Source organism: Talpa europaea (assembly GCF_964194135.1).
Source record: "Talpa europaea genome assembly, chromosome: 8".
NCBI classification, from domain to species: Eukaryota; Metazoa; Chordata; class Mammalia; order Eulipotyphla; family Talpidae; genus Talpa; species Talpa europaea.
Window position 1 is genome coordinate 68,502,598 of NC_140075.1, and position 17,578 is coordinate 68,520,175.

The window sequence follows — 17,578 nt, forward strand, 5'->3', positions numbered from 1 at the left end:
AGAATAATGATATAGAAAACAAATCCAACATAAGCAAAATTATTCTTTGCAGATTAATAAAATAGATACATCTCTAATGAAATGAAACAGGAAAAACAAAAGAGAGCACAATGAAAACTCATCAGAGATGGAGTAGGGGCTTACAGATAAAATAGATTTAAAAAAAAAAAAAAAGAGTAACAATAAATTTATGCCAAACCATTTGAAGGTGAGCTGGGGAAAAATTCTTGACAAACACTTGCTACATTTGACTTAAAGAAGCAAAACTAGACACCTCAAATACTCAAAAACAAAGAAATGGAATATGTAGTTAAGAAAAAAATATTTCCAGAAAGAAAATACGAGGTCAGATAGAAAAATAGTTGCTAACAAAATTTCATAGGACAGTTTTCTACTTTTACATACTTCTCCACAGAACTTGATGAAACATTCACCTGTCTCATTCTTCAAGGCTAGTAACATTTTGATGAAATTTTGGCAAGGACAGTTCAAGAAAATTAAAGGAAGTGGATCAAAGGGTATTCACACATACTCTTTGTAGAAATATGAAAGAATTTTGGAAAATAACACAATAATTCATTGATAGGAGGATGAATACACTTTTGTATTTTCACACAACTAAATATACTGAAATCAAAGGAAAAAACACACATAGATAAAGTTTAGAAACAATGCTGATCAATCAAAACTAAACAATGTCAGATTTAGGGAAACAAGTATATGCGACACCCTATTTAAAAAATGTAAGGGAGTAACAATTAAATTCAGGATATAAATTCAGGGCAGAGATTAAAGGAAGGAAGAAAGAATATTCCTGAAGAGGGACACACAGATAACTTCAACAATATTAATATTTTAGTTCAGAAGTAGCTAAATTTGGACCATTTCTTGGTTTTTAAATATATTTACATATTTTGTATATTATTTTATAAATATAAAAGGAAAATGTGGAACACAGCCACATTCATTCATTTACAGATTCTCTATGATTGCTATGAGCTACAGCAACTTACAGGAGTATGTGCAGCAGGGATTGTATGGCCATAAATATTTACTAAAATATTTACTATCTGCTCCTTTACTGCAAGTATTTGCTAATCTCTGTTCTAGTTTGTTTGATCAACAAGTGTTTATAATATTTTATAAGCCAAGTCCTAAGTGTATTTTTCTGTATATATAAAATGATTTCATTAAATATTTAAAAAAAATTTTCTCTAAATAGTTATGTTTTATTAATTTTGAAATTATAAGCGCTCATGACATATACTGGCTTTTCTTATGTCTTCTTATGTAGGTATAAATAAAATACATGAAAACTATAAACAAAAACTGAAATTGTTAACAAGCATCTGGTTCTTACAAACACAGAATAGTACCGATAGACCAATGAAAAGCGTAACTGAAAAGGTTCACAGGCTTAATATTTAATTTCTTGGTTAAATCTGACTGTATGGAAGTAACTTTTTCCCCTTTTAATATATATATTTTTTCAAGATCCCAGCGAACAAAAGAAGTCACAAAACTGTTTCCCTTCCTCTACAAAAGGAAAATTATTCACCAACCACAGAAATGCAGCCTATTGTTAATACAATTTAAAATATATTACATGATCAGAGGATAACTGATTGCTATTACAAAATTTTATAAAATCTAAATAGTGGATCCTTACTGGGTAAGCAAATCCACAGCACAAGGAAGTGGTGGAAGAAGATGCTGAATTACTTCCTCAGTAAGGAGATCACCACAGTGGGAAACAAAGCTCTTGATAGCTAGGAAAAAAACAGATTTTACTAAGAAGAGTAATGAACCAATGAAAAAGCATTCAATGAAGGTACAGTATTTGCATAATAAATTTTTTTTGAGGAATAAAGAAATATACTGAAAACAGGAAAATTTTTGAAACTCTACTCAAACTAAAACTTCCCAGATTAAGAGACCAAAAACTAAGTTAATAAAATGCCCTGAAGTTTTATTCAGTCCTTGAGCTCAGTAGAAGAAATTAGCCCTCAAGTTCTAGCTCTACACTAGTTTTGCAGAACATGCTGACTTTTCAATCAGCATATTAGTTTTATAGACATTACCTAAAACACAGAATCTTTTAAAAGTAATTATTTCAGGGCCTTCCCGGTGGTGCAGTGGGTTGAGCGCAGCGCTGTGAAGCTGTGCGGCCTCTGCAGTGCAGGTTCGATCCCAGACGGCCGGGGAGAGGCCCACATGGCGCGGCAGACCTCTCCTGTCTCTCCTGCTGCTCCCCCCCAGCAGTGTACTTTGGTCCTTCTGCCTGTTTGGTTCCCCGCTCTTGTCTTTGGTGAATCCTCTCATCCTCCCGCACATCTGGCCTGTACCCCAGTCCTTGTATAAATGAATATATCTTTTGTTTAAAAAAAGGTAATTATTTCATATGTAGATGTAGAATAAAATATTTTAAAGTTAACCTGATTTTCAAGATTATATTCAAAATTGCTTTTCTTTTTAAACAATAAAAATGTCATGAATAAACAAACAAACCAAAATCAATGCTTCCATGTACTTTCAGGAATTCTACCCTTCTTCCTTAGTTCAAATTTTCATGATGGACACCATTCTTAATGGTCCATAGATTATAAAAGGATATAACTTTCATACATAAAAAACTAAATGGAAACCATGCTTAATCAGTGCTAATTAAACCCATGCCTAGAATTTCTAAAAAGAGGAATGAATGCCTAATTAGGACAAAGCTGTTTTGATAAACCTCAACTAAACTGTATCTATCAATAGTTAAACAAGTATTATCCTAATAATTAGAACTCTTACATTTGGTTTATTAAATCATACTCCAGGGCCTCCTTTGTAGTACAGGGGTTAAAGACAGCGCTATCAAGCTATTGGTAGCCACTGTAGCATGAGTTCAATCTCCGGCTGTCCAGGGAGATAGCCACATGGCCAGTAGACCTCTCCTGTCTTGCCCGCTGCTCCCCTCAGCAGTATATTTCAGTAGATCTGCCTGTTTTGTTCCTCACTCTCTCTGGTGAATCCTCTTACCTCCCACACCCAGTTCTTGTATGCATACATAAATAAATCTTAAAAAAAAAAATCATACTCCATTATTATCAACAACTAATCAATTATGTTCAATTACAAAAGTCACTGGAGACAGATTTTTTTCCTCTTACATTAAGTAAAACAAGTTAAGTATACATACAGATGAAGAATACAGTAAGTCAGAGGAAAGAAAGAGGACTAAATTCAACCTACCACAGAGTGCACCGGCTCTTCCTTCCAAGGTTACCTGCCATGTAAATGAATCTCCTCGACTCTTTTCTGTTTCTAGATCTTTAGGAGATACTGGAAAGACGCATTTCCACAATAGCAGAATTCGAGCAAGGTGGTGACTAACCACTGCAGGACCTGGAATTTATTCAACTTGTCACTTGTAAAAGAACCCAAAGTGGTTAGTCTTTAAAATCTTATTATTAAGCAGGAACTTCCTATCTTTAAATATTTTCACTCCCTAGTCTAATACTGTTTCTTTTCTCTCCTTCTGGTATCAAAATATATACCATACCACTAAATGAATTACTCTGTGAAGGCACTGGAGTATACAGAGGTAAAACAAAGAAATAACAATAGGGTCTGGGTCCTAAGGGTCAGCTCTTTCACTAGAGTTGTGATTTAAGACACAGTTTCTTTTATCTGTGAAGTAAAGCTCGTACCACCTGGCACTGCATGTCTCCAAGGGTTTGTCAGATCTAAATGACAGAGTGCACTTTAAAGTACTCTCAAAAACTGCAATGTACCACATATAAGTAAGGCACTACTATTCTAGTAATAAATAACTACATCCCGAGAATAACTTTTGATAGCAACTTGTTCCAGCCCAAAAATCAGATTGATAGAGCTGAATGGAATTCTTTTTAAAAGACTTCAGGACAAAAACATTTATGAACTGGGGGTTCATGAATACACAAAGCCAGAAAAGGCAATGTATAATACTATTTTATTTGATGACATAATCAATTAAGAAAAAAGAAAAACAAGCTTAAAACCCAAAACCCCACAGCTTTACTACTCAAGTAATTCTCTTTAAAATTCTCCTATAAGTACTCCTTACTTATAGGAGAAACATTTTCTGCTGTTTTATTTATTTTCTTTCGGTAGTACGGCAGCACAGCACTGGGTTCTGGAAGGAGATCACCTAGACTGACATCTTGGTTCCATCCACTTAGTTGCTACATAAACTTGAATAAATCACTTAACTTTTTTTGTGCCTCAGTTTCCTCATCTATGAAAGGGAATAACAGTATTTAACCTCACTCGGCAGTTTATGAGGTTTATATAGGTTTATGTACAGAACAATGCTTGACTCATGATAAACATCTATGTAATGTTTGACATGCAATTATCATTCAAAAATTTCCTTACTTGCATATGAAGAGGTGAGCCTATAGTCGAAATGAAAGGACAACTGCAAGTCAAACTTTTTTGGTAAGTTGATTATGTATATGCAATAAAATATCACTTTTTTTTTTTTTTGCAGAGAATGGATGGTTTGCAGTATTCTTTTAAAGGAATTACCTTCCTTCAAAAGTTTTTGTTCATTTAACTATTGCATTTATTAAGTAGTTTATTTCCCCCTTTAACTTGCCAAGAACTGTTATAGCAGATGTGAAACACCCAGTCAAAAGAAAATAAAGCTGACTACATTATTTTCATCCCACTGTGAAATGATGATCTATACCAGGGGTCAACAAATATTTCCAGTAAAGGAGCCAGAGTACCCATTTTTTGCTGTGAAGGTCATACAGTCTCTGGAGTAATTATTCAACTCTACCACTGCATTGCTTAAAAGCCATAGATAACACGTAAACAAATGAGTGTGGATGTACTTGACTAAAACTATGTGAACACTGAAAACTGACTTTTATGTAATTCTCATGTGTCACAAAATACTTTTTTTCCTCAACCATTAGAAATATAAAAACCAGGGCCTCCCCGGTGGCGCAGCAGTTGAGCACTGGGTTGCGAAGCTGCCCGCAGCCTCTGCAGTGCCGGTTCGATCCCCGGCTGCTCCCCGGCCACCAGAGGAGGGTCCCACATGGCGCGCAGACCTCTCCTGCCGCCCGCTGCTCCCCTCAGCAGTGTTCTTGGGTCCTTCTGCCTGCTCTGCTGCCCGCTCTGGCTCTGGTGAATTCTCTCACCCTCCCGCGCTTCTGACTGTACCCAGTGCTTATATAAATAAATAAATAAAAATAAATCTTTAAAAAAAAAAAAAGAAATATAAAAACCATTCTTAATATTCAGGCTGCATAAATCAGGCAGCAAGCCAGATTTGGTCCCTACGCTAAACCTTGCTCTAGCCCAACAAATCTTTGTAATCATTTAAAGAATATTGCTTGAGGTGATTTTTCATTCATTTATGAATGTTTATTTTTAACTCCTACTAGATCAAATTACTTCCTAGGTATCAAAATTACTGATCAAATTCAGCGAGTTTTATATTCTAGCAGTAAAGAGATGACTAATAAAAAACAATTAAAATACATCTATAATAAAATGAGTTTCAAAGTTACAGGATTTAAATAGTCATGACAGTAAAATAATTACTGATCTTTTAATAACTATGAGTCCTATCCCCGTCAATGTAACTATCTTATTGGTACTGCCAATTCACAGGACAATTTCAGAACTGAATTCAAAGACTATGGTATATTTTCTTACTTACCCTTACATTGTAAAGAAATTTTTTTCTGAAAACGGATGTGAGTGAATTTTGGAAAAGTCACAGTCATTCAGAGTTAAGCCTGCAGGATGATCAAATTAGCTTATCCTATTTTAGGATCACTGGTCTCAAAGAGAATTTCAAATGGGAGATCTAAAATGTTTTAAGCAATGGAGGAAGTATATGGCTTCCTAAGGTCACTACCAAAAGAAAAAGGCTTGTGTGGATATTTAAATTCTGATACATATTATAAGTTAGTCTCATCAACTCATACATTAGTCCATCTTAAAAAAACATACAGTAGTGTGGCTATATGAAACCTTCCACAAGACTTACCTAATGTCATCAGGGCAGTAATCAACAACCATCCAGCTTGCGTGCGCTGGGTTGAAAGACGACTATTTTGAGTAGCAGAACACAGCAAATCCTCTGCTAAAGTCATAATTATCTATTCACGTATAGAAAAACAAGGTTAAATAAAACACATTGCTTTATTGACTACTGGGCAAAAAATGACAGAAATAATATCTTTAAAAATAAACTCATTTTTTTTCATATAAAAATATAAGTGATAAAGGATTTTCATATAGAATCTACTATAGGTCAATGTCATGCAGAACTATAAAATAATTAAGTTTTCAAGAGTGGTATATTGTACACAGCAACCCTACAATTCTTTGAAGAGTACATAGGACAATACTATATGACTGTTTAAGTTGGGTTGTATAAAATTTGAATTTGATTTTAGTTTTAAGATCTTAGATCTGTAGTTACCAAAGAAAGTTTCATTAAAGGAATCTCTCCCTTTTTAAAATTTGGATGACTTCCTTGTTTACTGGCATGGCAAATAATCCAGGTTTATATTGTACATTTCCTGTCCCAGACCTAGCATCACCAATCTTTCAAGGAACCTTGATTGCTTTATAGTTGGAAATGGTATTTGGAATCATAATCAGGAAACTAGGAGTTTCTCCTACTACTGGGATGCCACTGTTTTTAGTTTTTTCACTGGACAGAGAGAGGACATAAGTATTTTTGAAAAATAGAAATTATAAGATCATTCCAATATTTTAAATTCAAATTTAACATATGGAATTTTAACTTAACTTTCTTGATCCTATAGCTATAGCTTTTTTTAATAAGGAAAATCCTGATGCCTAAAAACATGAATTACCTACTTTAACTTACTATATGTAAACTAACTTCAGAACAATAGCACCATCGGGGCCTCCCTGGTGGCACAAGGGGTTAAGCACAGCACTATGAAGCTATCCACAGCTTAGCAGCACGAGTTCGATCCCCCAGCCGGCCAGGGAGATACCCACATGGTGTGACAGACCTCTCCTGTCTCTCCCGCTGCTCCCCTCAGCAGTATATTTCAGTCTGCCTGCCTGTTCTGTTCCCCACTGTCTCTGGTGAATCTTCTCACCACCCCACTACACACCTCTGGCCTGTACCCCAGTTCTTGTATGCATAAATAAATTTTTAGGAAAAAAACAATAGCATCATAATACCACTAAGTATAAAATTATTAAATAAAATTTAAGATTTCTTTTGCAGCTCTGTTTGTCCTTCACAGTACACATTTATATGCACTTTTATGGCAGTACTAAATAGATAGCAAAACAAAACCTTCAGAAATAAATTCTGTTACTAAATGGATATACTTCTAACCAAAAGTACAGAAAACACTCCTGTTTAATGTGTTTAACATATTTTTAAAACATCCATTCTTTTTTATAGCCATTATGTTGATATTATTTAATACTTAAGTAGTAGTACAGCTGATAGCTTAGAAATTTGTCCTTGCATGGATGTGACTGAGTGATACACAAGTCAAAATAATGCTTTTAGAGAAAACTTGAAATGCAGTAATTGGATGTGGAAAATGAAATCATTACCTTGCCCTTTCCATGAGGAATTCCTAAAGGACAATGTTTTACTGCTCCCAACAAAGCTGCCACAGCAAAACTAAAGCCAGTCACTGCTTCTGGTGAAGATTTAAGTATAGTAAGCCGTTCAAGGCAACGATCTAAGAGAGGTGTTAGGTAGGAAGGTGATGCCACAGCAATGCAGTGTAAACACCAAGCTGCTGCTAGTCGAACAGAAATGCTAGGATGAAGAATAACTGAAATGACACTGTCTAGAATGCCTAGAAGGACAGAATAAACAAATGATGACTTAGCTTCAGAGATAAAACTCACTGATAAAACAGATAAAATAATAAGTATTCACACAGATATAAAATAAATTATCTTTATCAAAGGTGAAATCAGACTTTAAAATATTGATACATAATAATAATTTTGTATACCCAAGAATTACTTCTACTAATACAGCTCATGAAAACTGGCTTAAATGAAATCAGTACATAAAAGAAAATTTTTAGTTTCCTAAATAAGCCATTGTTCTGTTTACTTTATCTTGAGATCATTATTAATTTGGGGATAAAAAATAAAAATTGTTGGGCCTCCCCGGTGGCGCAGCGGTTGAGCGCTGGGTTGCGAAACTGCCCGCAGCCTCTGCGGCGCCGGTTCGATCCCTGGCTGCACCCCGGCCACCGGAGGAGGGTCCCACATGGCGCGCAGACCTCCCCTGCCGCCCGCTGCTCCCCTCAGCAGTGTACTTCGGTCCTTCTGCCTGCTCTGCTCCCTGCTCTGGCTCTGGTGAATTCTCTCACCCTCCCCTGCGCTTCTGACTGTACCCAGTGCATGTATAATCAAAACAAACAAAACAAATAACTAAATAAATAAACATGCCTCTCTTAAAAAAAAATAAATAAATAAAAAATAAAAATTGTCAATAAACAACAAAAACACCTTAAGAAGAGCTCTAACGTCCTTTATCCTCTATTTTTAAAAATCTCTGTGGCACTTTTACCTACATAATTAGTATACTTCTTATCTACCATTCTGTTCTTATCTGAAATAAAATATTTAATGACATCAAGGCTTCAGTGGGTACTCAGTGGGTCACCAACTATGAAGACAGTGGAGTACCACTACCATTAAGAGGAATGTTTATACTTGCTTTAATTCAACATAAAAATTCATCAAAACATGTAGTTGACTGCTAATTAAATATTATGTTGTCTAGAATAAATACCTTGCAAATTAAATACAATGTAAAGTTTCAGTCAGTAAGACATATCTATGACAAAGGACAAAAGCCATTAAAAATGATATTAAAAGTCAATTAAATAAAAGAAACCAGTCACAAAAGATCACAATACTGTGTTAAGAAATGTCTACAATAGGCAAACCATAGACAGAAAGTAATCAGTGGCTATCAGGAGCTAGAGAAAGAAAAAATGGGGAGTGATTGTTAATGGTTACAGGATTTCTAGGGGTAATGAAAACATCGAGGAAATAGACAGTGGTGGTGACTGCAATATACTAAAATTTCCGAATTGTATATTTTAAAAGTATGAACTTCTGGGTATGTGAATTATTTCTCAAAGCAACTAAATAAATTTCAGAGAAAGAACGAAAAGAGAGACATCTGGAAAGTAACTTTAAGGTAGTAACTGCTTGTGCCATACAGAAACTATTTTCACTGCAGATTAAGAGTTATGAGCGAGGGCTGATGTCTGCTTTTCCAGGCTACGGTAAATATCTCCAGGAAGGGGTTTTGGGGGTGGGAGGTATGGGGGCAGGGAAGGCTTAGAGAACAACCTTTAATTAAAAAAGCAAAAAATGGGGCCTCCCTAGTGGGTTGAACACCACACTGTGAAGCTGTCTGCAGCCTCTGCAGTGCGGGCTTGATTTCTGGCCCGCCAGGGAGAAATCCACATGGCGTGGCAGACCTCTCCTGTCTCACCCACTGCTCCCCTCAGCAGTGTATTTCAGTCAGTCTGCCTGTTCTGTTCCCTGCTCTGTCTATGGTGGAGTTTATTTTTAATAAACTTGATTGTATATATTTCATAAAACATCTCCAAAAAATCCACAGACTCTATCATAACTGAATTAGATGAGGGAGATCTCTTTGCTTGAGAAAGAGGTAACTAGCATAACAGCAAAGACAAGGTATTCAGACAAGTCACAAACATTAGATACCTGCACTTGAATCCTGTAGTAAAGGGGCAGCTGTGGTGCCAAGACTGTGAATAAGGTTTCCAAGCTCTTGTAAAGCGCACACCAGCATATGCTGGCTGGCTGTGACATCAGTGGAGCCAAGCCGGGTTTCCATGTTACCATCACTCATTGCGGCATCTGATAGAAATGTAAGAATTAACTGTGTGTCACTGTTTTATTGAAATATATTCTAGGAAGTGGGTGTTAGAAGCAGCAAAGTATAAAGGCAAAGATAAACACCGCCACTTGATGTGGTGAAGATATGAAAATCTTCAGGCAGTAACTGAAATACTAAAATAGGGACTTGCATCAATAAAGAATTGAACTAACATAACTTAATCCAGTTCAAGCAACCTGATCATAGATCCCTTATTCTCCCTTAACAACAGCATTGAAAAGGAGAACTTGTGGGCCTCCCCTGGTGGCACAGCAATTGAGCGCTGGGCTGCGAGGCTGCCCGCAGCCTCTGCAGCACTGGTTCGTTCCCTGGCCTCCAGCGAGGGTCCCACCAAAAAAAAAAAAAAAAAAAAAAAAAAAAGAAAGAAAGAAAAGAAAAGGAAAGGAGAACTTGTGGAAAACTAAGGAACATTTTCTAGATAAGCATAAAGGACTTAAGACAGCACAGGAATTAGGGGGAACTATTTCAAAAGCTGATCATGTGTCAACTTCTATAGGGAAGATACAAATTCTGAGGAACTATTATTACCAGTCTTTGAGACTTAAAATAATTTCATTTGATAGCTTTTACCAACTCAGACAATTTATCTTATCTATGTATTAATTACCTTACCCTGAAACAACTGATGCCTATTAAAAAGTTTTGTATTAATATACTAATATACCAGTTTTGCTTTTCTAAAGGGATAATTCCTTGAGGCATTGCTAAAACAACTTTCTTAGTACATCCATACCCACGACTTTCTTGAACTTCCAGATAGCCTGGCAAATATCCTTGGCAGCAGCAATCTGAGCTTTTTCTCCAAGAAGGCCTCCTATAGTAGCTCGAAGGATAAAAGAAACGCATCGGCGACCACAGACAGCATCAATCTGAGTTTGGGTGGCTTTAGGGTGTGACTGTGACACAAGGCTTAGGATATGAGAAAGAAATGCAGCAAAATTTTTCTCTAACCATGTTCCTCCTAGTGTTGAAACAAACACCACATAGGCCTGAAAAGGAAAAGGAGTTTTATCTTCAAAGTGAAATTATTTCAAGTCTACATTAATATTTTCTCTTTAATATAGTAGGAAGAACTTATTCACATTTCTTTCTATGCTTACCTCATTTATAGTCACTTTTGCTATATAAATATAGTACTGTTTTGTTTGTTTATTAAACCAAGATGGAAGCTGGAAGATTTTGAACTGAGACGTCATTCATGTTGCTCATTTTATTTTGGTCAGACTGTGCAAAGTTTCAGGATAGTCAAATTAGCTAACATTTAAAATGTGTCTATTTTTTTTTTAAACAAAGGTGTCAGATTCTTTAACATTCTGAACAAGAAAACCAAAATCAAACATGAACACATTGTAACTATTACCTATGTTCCAGCAACTTAACTCTAAGGGAATTTTAGTTCTAGAAACTTGAATGGAACATTTATAGTGATGAATCACTGTTCTTTATTTTCATGAATATTAATGGTATGTCTTACTGCAGATACACAGATAGTTGTTTTCTATGTAGTATGTTTTTCAGAAACACATATTTTACAATTATACAGGGATATCACATTTTCATGAAATCTAATAAACAGTATAAAACAATAAGGACACATGTGAATTTAGAAAAATACAGGTTTGCTTTAATCTATAATGACATTTAGAAAACAAGATAATTCAAGTGAAAATACAGAGACCTCTATTTTGTTATGTTCTAAAATACTTTCCCCAGGATTTAGCTTTTGAATTTTGTTTGGGTCTGAAATTAAGCATTTAAGTGCATTATATGCTATAATCTTTAATTAGGAGAAAAAAAGCATATAAAATGGAAATACAATATAGCCTGTACTGAATAATAGAAACTTAAAAGCTTAAATTTGCACTGTACAAGCACATAACACAAGACATACAAAACCCTAGAAATAATCAAAAATTGCTGTTTGTGTTTCAAAGTAAATAAACAAAAACCTCCCATTATTAGGAACTAAAAACACATTGTGGATAGTAGTCTAGTGGATTCTGTTTGAGGTAAATAAAGTTCTCTTACTTGTAATCTAGTTTTGGCCTCACCATATCTATTTATAAATATGAGAGCACAAGTGATCACCTTACCTAGTATCACTTCTGCCTGGAGTCAGATACTAAAACTTTCATTATATGCCAGTGAGAATCACATTCTGAGTTATAATTCTGAGTTATAACACAATTATACTGAGTTATAATTCTAACCTGAGTAACTCCAACTCGAACATCCCTACTGACTGAACTGGTTCCTTTCAGCATATCTCCACTGGCTCGAAGGAATCCTGAACTCCCACGTAGAAACCCTGTTCCTAGTAATTCCAGAACTTCCTCCAAAGATACTCTGCGAATACTTTGACGTGAGGCTGCTGTAACAAAGAAAAATGTGATTTGCATTTTTACAGACTAAATTTTAACTTATGATCTTGATTTGCATGATTTTGATCAGTACACTAGTAGAAACAAACTATAATTCCAAACAAAATGAAAAATTTACAGGACATTATACATATTAATACACAAAATGTTAGGCATCATTGGTGGTGCAAGGGGTTAAGGCTCAGCACTATCAAGCTATTATTGCCAGCCACTGCAACATGAGTTTGATACCTGGCCAGGAAGCTAACCCACATGGCACAGCAGACCTTTCCTGTCTAGTCTGCCGCTCCCCTCAGCAGTATATTTCAGATCTGCCTGTTCTGCTCCCCACTGGCTCTGGTGAACCCTCTCTTCCCCCACACCTCTGGCCTATACCCCAGTTCTTATATGCATAAATAAATATCTAAAAAAAAATAGACAAAATGTCACACTAGGATTCAGATGTCAAGTCATAATCAATTCTGAAGTATCTTACACAAAAGTCTATGCCATTTTGAGATTATGCCCTCCCTTAGTGCACGCCTTTCCTCAAAGAAGTTAAAAGACTAATGTTCTTGGGCCTCTCACCAGTGGCGCGTGTTGAGCACAGTGCTGTGAAGCTGTCCTCAGCCTTTGCAACACCGATTTGATTCCCAGCAGGCCAGGGAGAAACTCACATGGCGAGGCAGACCTCTCTTGTCTCGCCCGCTGCTCCCCTCAGCGGTGTACTTTGGTCCTTCTGCCTGTTCTGCTCCCTGCTCTGTCTCTGGTGAATTCTCTCACTTTCCTGTGCCTCTGGCCTGTACCCCAGTGCTTGTATAAATAAATAAATCTTAAAAAAAAAAAAAACACAAAACACCCTTTAAAATTTTTTTTTTAAAAAGGCTAATGTTCTTCAAAAACAAGAGAAAACATAACTGCCCTAGTTCTTCATGAATGAAAATGCTATACAGTACTTTGAAATTTTTTTTGAAATATTAAAAATGCCAAAATCATAATTTTATTTTTCTAAATGCTCTATAACTCTTTTTAAAAAAGATTTATTTTATTTATGCATACAAGAACTGGGGTACAGACCAAATGTGCAGGAGGGTGAAAGGATTCATCAAAGACAGCGGGGAACCGAACAGGCAGAAGGACCAAAGTACACTGCTGAGGGGGAGCAGGAGGAGAGACAGGAGAGGTCTGCCGTGCCATGTGGGCATTTCCCCAGCCGCTGGGATCGAACCTGCACGGCAGAGGCTACACAGCTTCACAGTCCTGCGCTCAGCCGCCTGCAGGGAGGCCCCTCTATAACTCTTAATGAAACATATAAAGTAACCAGTATGTTCTATTTTTTAAAATTCTCAAATAAGTTTGAAGAAATCAAAACTATAAATAACAAAAACTACTCAGTTGGGCTTTCAGCTATAGTGAGGGCAGAATGTCTGTCTTCAGTTTAACACGTTGAGTTTCTCCTTGTGATTACCTAGGGAATATTACATTAAAAAAAAACATTTTCTTTCCTTTGATTCTTCTAAAAAATGGTCACAAGTGACCCTTGTTATTTATGCAAGTCACACTTGTTATTTATGCAAGTTACTTTGCTTATCAAAGTAAGATGGAAATAATCATGTGAAACAAAAGAAAGCCTCTGTTGGCATTTAGAAGAAAAACATTAGTGAATAATACAAAATTCATGCCTTTATGGTTCATTAATTCTAGGAAGGAGAGACAAACATAAACATAGGAAATGACTAAATATACATGTTAGAGTTATTAAAAGTTAAGCAAAAAATAGAGTAGGGCAAATGAGGTGACGAATATGGGGATGGGGAGAAATGGTGCTTGTGATTTTAAAATAAAGGATAGGATTCATTGAAAGGGTAACATCTGAACACAGCTTGAGGGCAGTGAGGGAATTAGGTACATACATATCTGAAAAAAGTTTCTAGGCAGAGGAAATAGCTAGGGCAAAAAGGATCTTAAGGGATATGATCTCTAGTGAGTTCAAGAGAGCTATGTGGACACCTTGTGCTGAGAAGTGATATAAACTGTCACTTTGCTGCTATTCTGTGCCGTGAGGGAGAGAGGCAAAGCGATATAGTGAAACCCATTAAGAGCAATTTAGTAAATTAAACAAGAGGTGATAGATGAAGGTGATGACAATGGAATATACAGATGCACAGATGATTTTTTTATTAAAAAATCTCAAAATTTTGTTAAAATATTAAAAATTTTATAAAAATCTCAAAAAAATAAAGTGAGCTTGTCATGTTTGTCCACTGTAAGATTATCATTTCCCCTTTGTAACCTGTGTTGTGATACTCAGAAAGAAACCATCAGGAATTGTACAATTCCCATATACCCTTCATCCAGACTCCTATTTTCCTTATTCATTTTTAAAGAATATACGTACGGCCATTGGCCATAGAATGGCCCTATGTTTGAGTTTACATAACATTCCCTTAGAATTTTTGGCAGGAAAACTACACAAAGATAAAATGTATAATATCCTTTCTCAATGCATAGTATCAATAACCACTGTCAGGCATGGTGCCAGTTTGTCCCTACATTGGTGACAGTATCTTTGATCACTTGAATAAAGTGAGCCTGCCAACTTTGTCCACTGTAAAATTATCATTATCCACTTTGTAATTTCCTCTTTGTAACCTGTGTTGTGATACTTTAAGAGGGCATAATATCCTGTAACTCATCAAACTTTCATACCAGAATGTACTGAGGATTCCTGCCTAAAAACAGCAAAAAGGAGCACTATATTGATTACAAAAAGGCCACTATCTAATGAGCATTCCTTCTATATCTGTCGATATTACACCATAAACAAGAGCTTTCCCTTCTTTATTTACTTATTTTCAGTATGTACTCTCCTTTTCCTTTTTTGTTTAATAGGTTATAATCCATTTCGGTCATTTTTAATTTTGATTCTAATACTGTCTTGGATTTGACAAGTGGTAGTTTCCTTGGAAAGTTGGCCAGTGGAAGCTCCTTATTTTTGGCACAAGATTTTCTAGGTTCATCTTTAGACTGTTCCTGCCTCAAATTAAGAATCAGTCATTTCTCCAAGGAGTCCCAATTTTTGGAATGTTTTTAAATTGTCAAGTAGAATTGATACTGAGAATAAAAAGAGGAGTCACAGACGACATCATGAATTTTGGTCTGAATACCTGGAAGGACAGAATTGTCATCAACTTAGTTTAGCAAGACTGCAAGCAGAGAAGGTATGTGTATGTGTGGGAGACAAGTTAATTGGAAACATCAAGAGACATCCAAATAGAGAGATCACACGGGCAGCTGGATATCTGAAAGTGAAATCCGGGCTGAAGATATAAATCTATGAATCTCTGATATAAAGATGGTATTTAAGCCATGCAGTTGGAAAAGCTGCCTAAGAGAGTGAGCATACATAAAGATCAGGAAACCAAGTATTAGGCTTTGGACTTCTTGAATGAGAATCATTGAAGGCTGAACAGAAATTTCTTGCGAGGAGAAAGGAAAACCAATTGCGCATGAGATCTTTAAAAGCATCTGACAAAAGGATAAGAAGGAGCAGCTGAGTTCAGTATTGCTGAAAGGTAAAGTAAGATAACTGAGAACTACCCAATGGCTTTAGTGAGGCTATCCTAAGATAAATTCCAAAAAGGCTGGGTCTCTCATCCGTTTTCCTCAACAATATATCCCCCTAGAAGCACTCAATGAATATTTATTTACTGAATGAATGAACGCACAAGGAGGGCACTGGTAACCTTAATAGAGACAGTTTTGGTGGAGTGACTAGGGCAAAGAACAAAGTGAAGTGGGTTGCAAGGTGTGGTAGAAGAGGGACTAAAGGCAGGGACCATCAGTTAACACTGCTGAGAAACGGTGCTCGCAAAAAGAGAAATGTGGCTCCAGGTGGCTACTGGGCTCTTATTTAAGGTGGGAGAAACGAAGCAGGTTTGTGCAGGGAACAATCCAACCAAGAGGGGAAATGTGGCATGAGAGAGCATCACAGAGCAACACCCTCAAGCAGGTGCTCTAATATACATGGAGAGGATGGCGTTACCAGAAGATGGTACAAGTGATCTTTAGCCACCACGCACAAGTTAAGCATATTGGTATAGATGCTCATAGGGAGGGTAAATGTGGCAGGGGAACTTAAAAGAATTTAAATCATCAAGCAAAAATAAGATGGGGAAAGAGGTTTTAAGGCAGGAGGTATATAGTCCACCAGAAAGTGGGAGTCGATGGACTAGGAAAATACGGTATGACTGCAGTCACCATTAAGAACCTATCTGATGTTAGTGGCAAGAAGTAATTTTACAAGATTATGTAAATCCCTGACAACATATACCAATGCTAGGAAAATGTCATCTCTGCTTTTTAAGACCATTGATGTAACACACCATCAATTTGAAGTCTGAGAGTTTTACTAGGGAAATCATTTTAATTTTTACCTCATAACCTTTGCATATTGTGGTTGAGTGCACAAATGCCCACTGTGTTAGTTTTCCAAATGATTAAGCAGTATGCTGCTAACTATTAGTCTTAAAAAAAGTCATCGAGATCACTACACTTGCACAAAAATAACTCAATTACATTGTAAGCTAGAACATACAGATGCAAGATGATATAATTTCTAAAAAAAGATGAGGCAAAAAATTGTTTTTTTTTTTTTGTGTGTGTAGAAGAACTGGGGTGTGGGGGGTGAGAGGACTCACCAGAACATGCAGATTTACTGAAATACACTGCCAAGGGGAGCAGTGGGCAAAACAGGAGAGGTCTGCTGCTCCACATGTGGGATAGCTCCCTGGCTAGGTATAGAACTGAGACCCTAGGGGTGATAGCGCTGGGACTTCACCTTTAGGCTACTGGGGAGCCCCCATTATGCAAAAGTGTTTTTAGCGTGGGTGAAGCTGTTCAGATTAGAAAATGCTGGTATTAGAATTGGTGCTACTATAGGAATGTATGTATTTAAATGTTATTCACATTTGCCAGACAAGTCTACATTTTTATTTTTCTTTGTGTATTAGTACTAATGATATAGCTATAAATTATATATATTTACAAATAATTCACATTTTCAAAAGGATTTAAATAAGTCTTCTAATTTCAAATTCTTATATGACTTAAGATTTAATTCTTAAATAACTTAAAGAATTTTTTTTCCTAGTTTGAGGTTTTTTTTTTAAAGATTTATTTATTCATTTATACAAGCACTGGGCACAGTCAGAAGCGCGGGAGGGTGAGAGAATTCACCAGAGCCAGAGAAGGGAGCAGAACAGGC

The 17,578-nt window shown here is 36.2% G+C and overlaps 1 protein-coding gene across 1 annotated transcript in view; it reads right to left on the minus strand.

Moving 5' to 3' along the window:
- Window positions 1–17,578, minus strand: part of HEATR5A (HEAT repeat containing 5A) — a gene marked incomplete at both ends in the record, with an annotated part of 65,956 nt that overhangs the window by 38,808 nt on the left and 9,570 nt on the right. Inside the window, 7 exons of the mRNA XM_084241294.1 lie at window positions 1,670–1,769; window positions 3,238–3,381; window positions 6,029–6,149; window positions 7,603–7,853; window positions 9,757–9,912; window positions 10,686–10,941; window positions 12,163–12,320. Of these exons, the coding sequence (XP_084097420.1) occupies window positions 1,670–1,769; window positions 3,238–3,381; window positions 6,029–6,149; window positions 7,603–7,853; window positions 9,757–9,912; window positions 10,686–10,941; window positions 12,163–12,320 (1,186 nt within the window). The remainder of the gene's footprint in view (window positions 1–1,669; window positions 1,770–3,237; window positions 3,382–6,028; window positions 6,150–7,602; window positions 7,854–9,756; window positions 9,913–10,685; window positions 10,942–12,162; window positions 12,321–17,578) is intronic.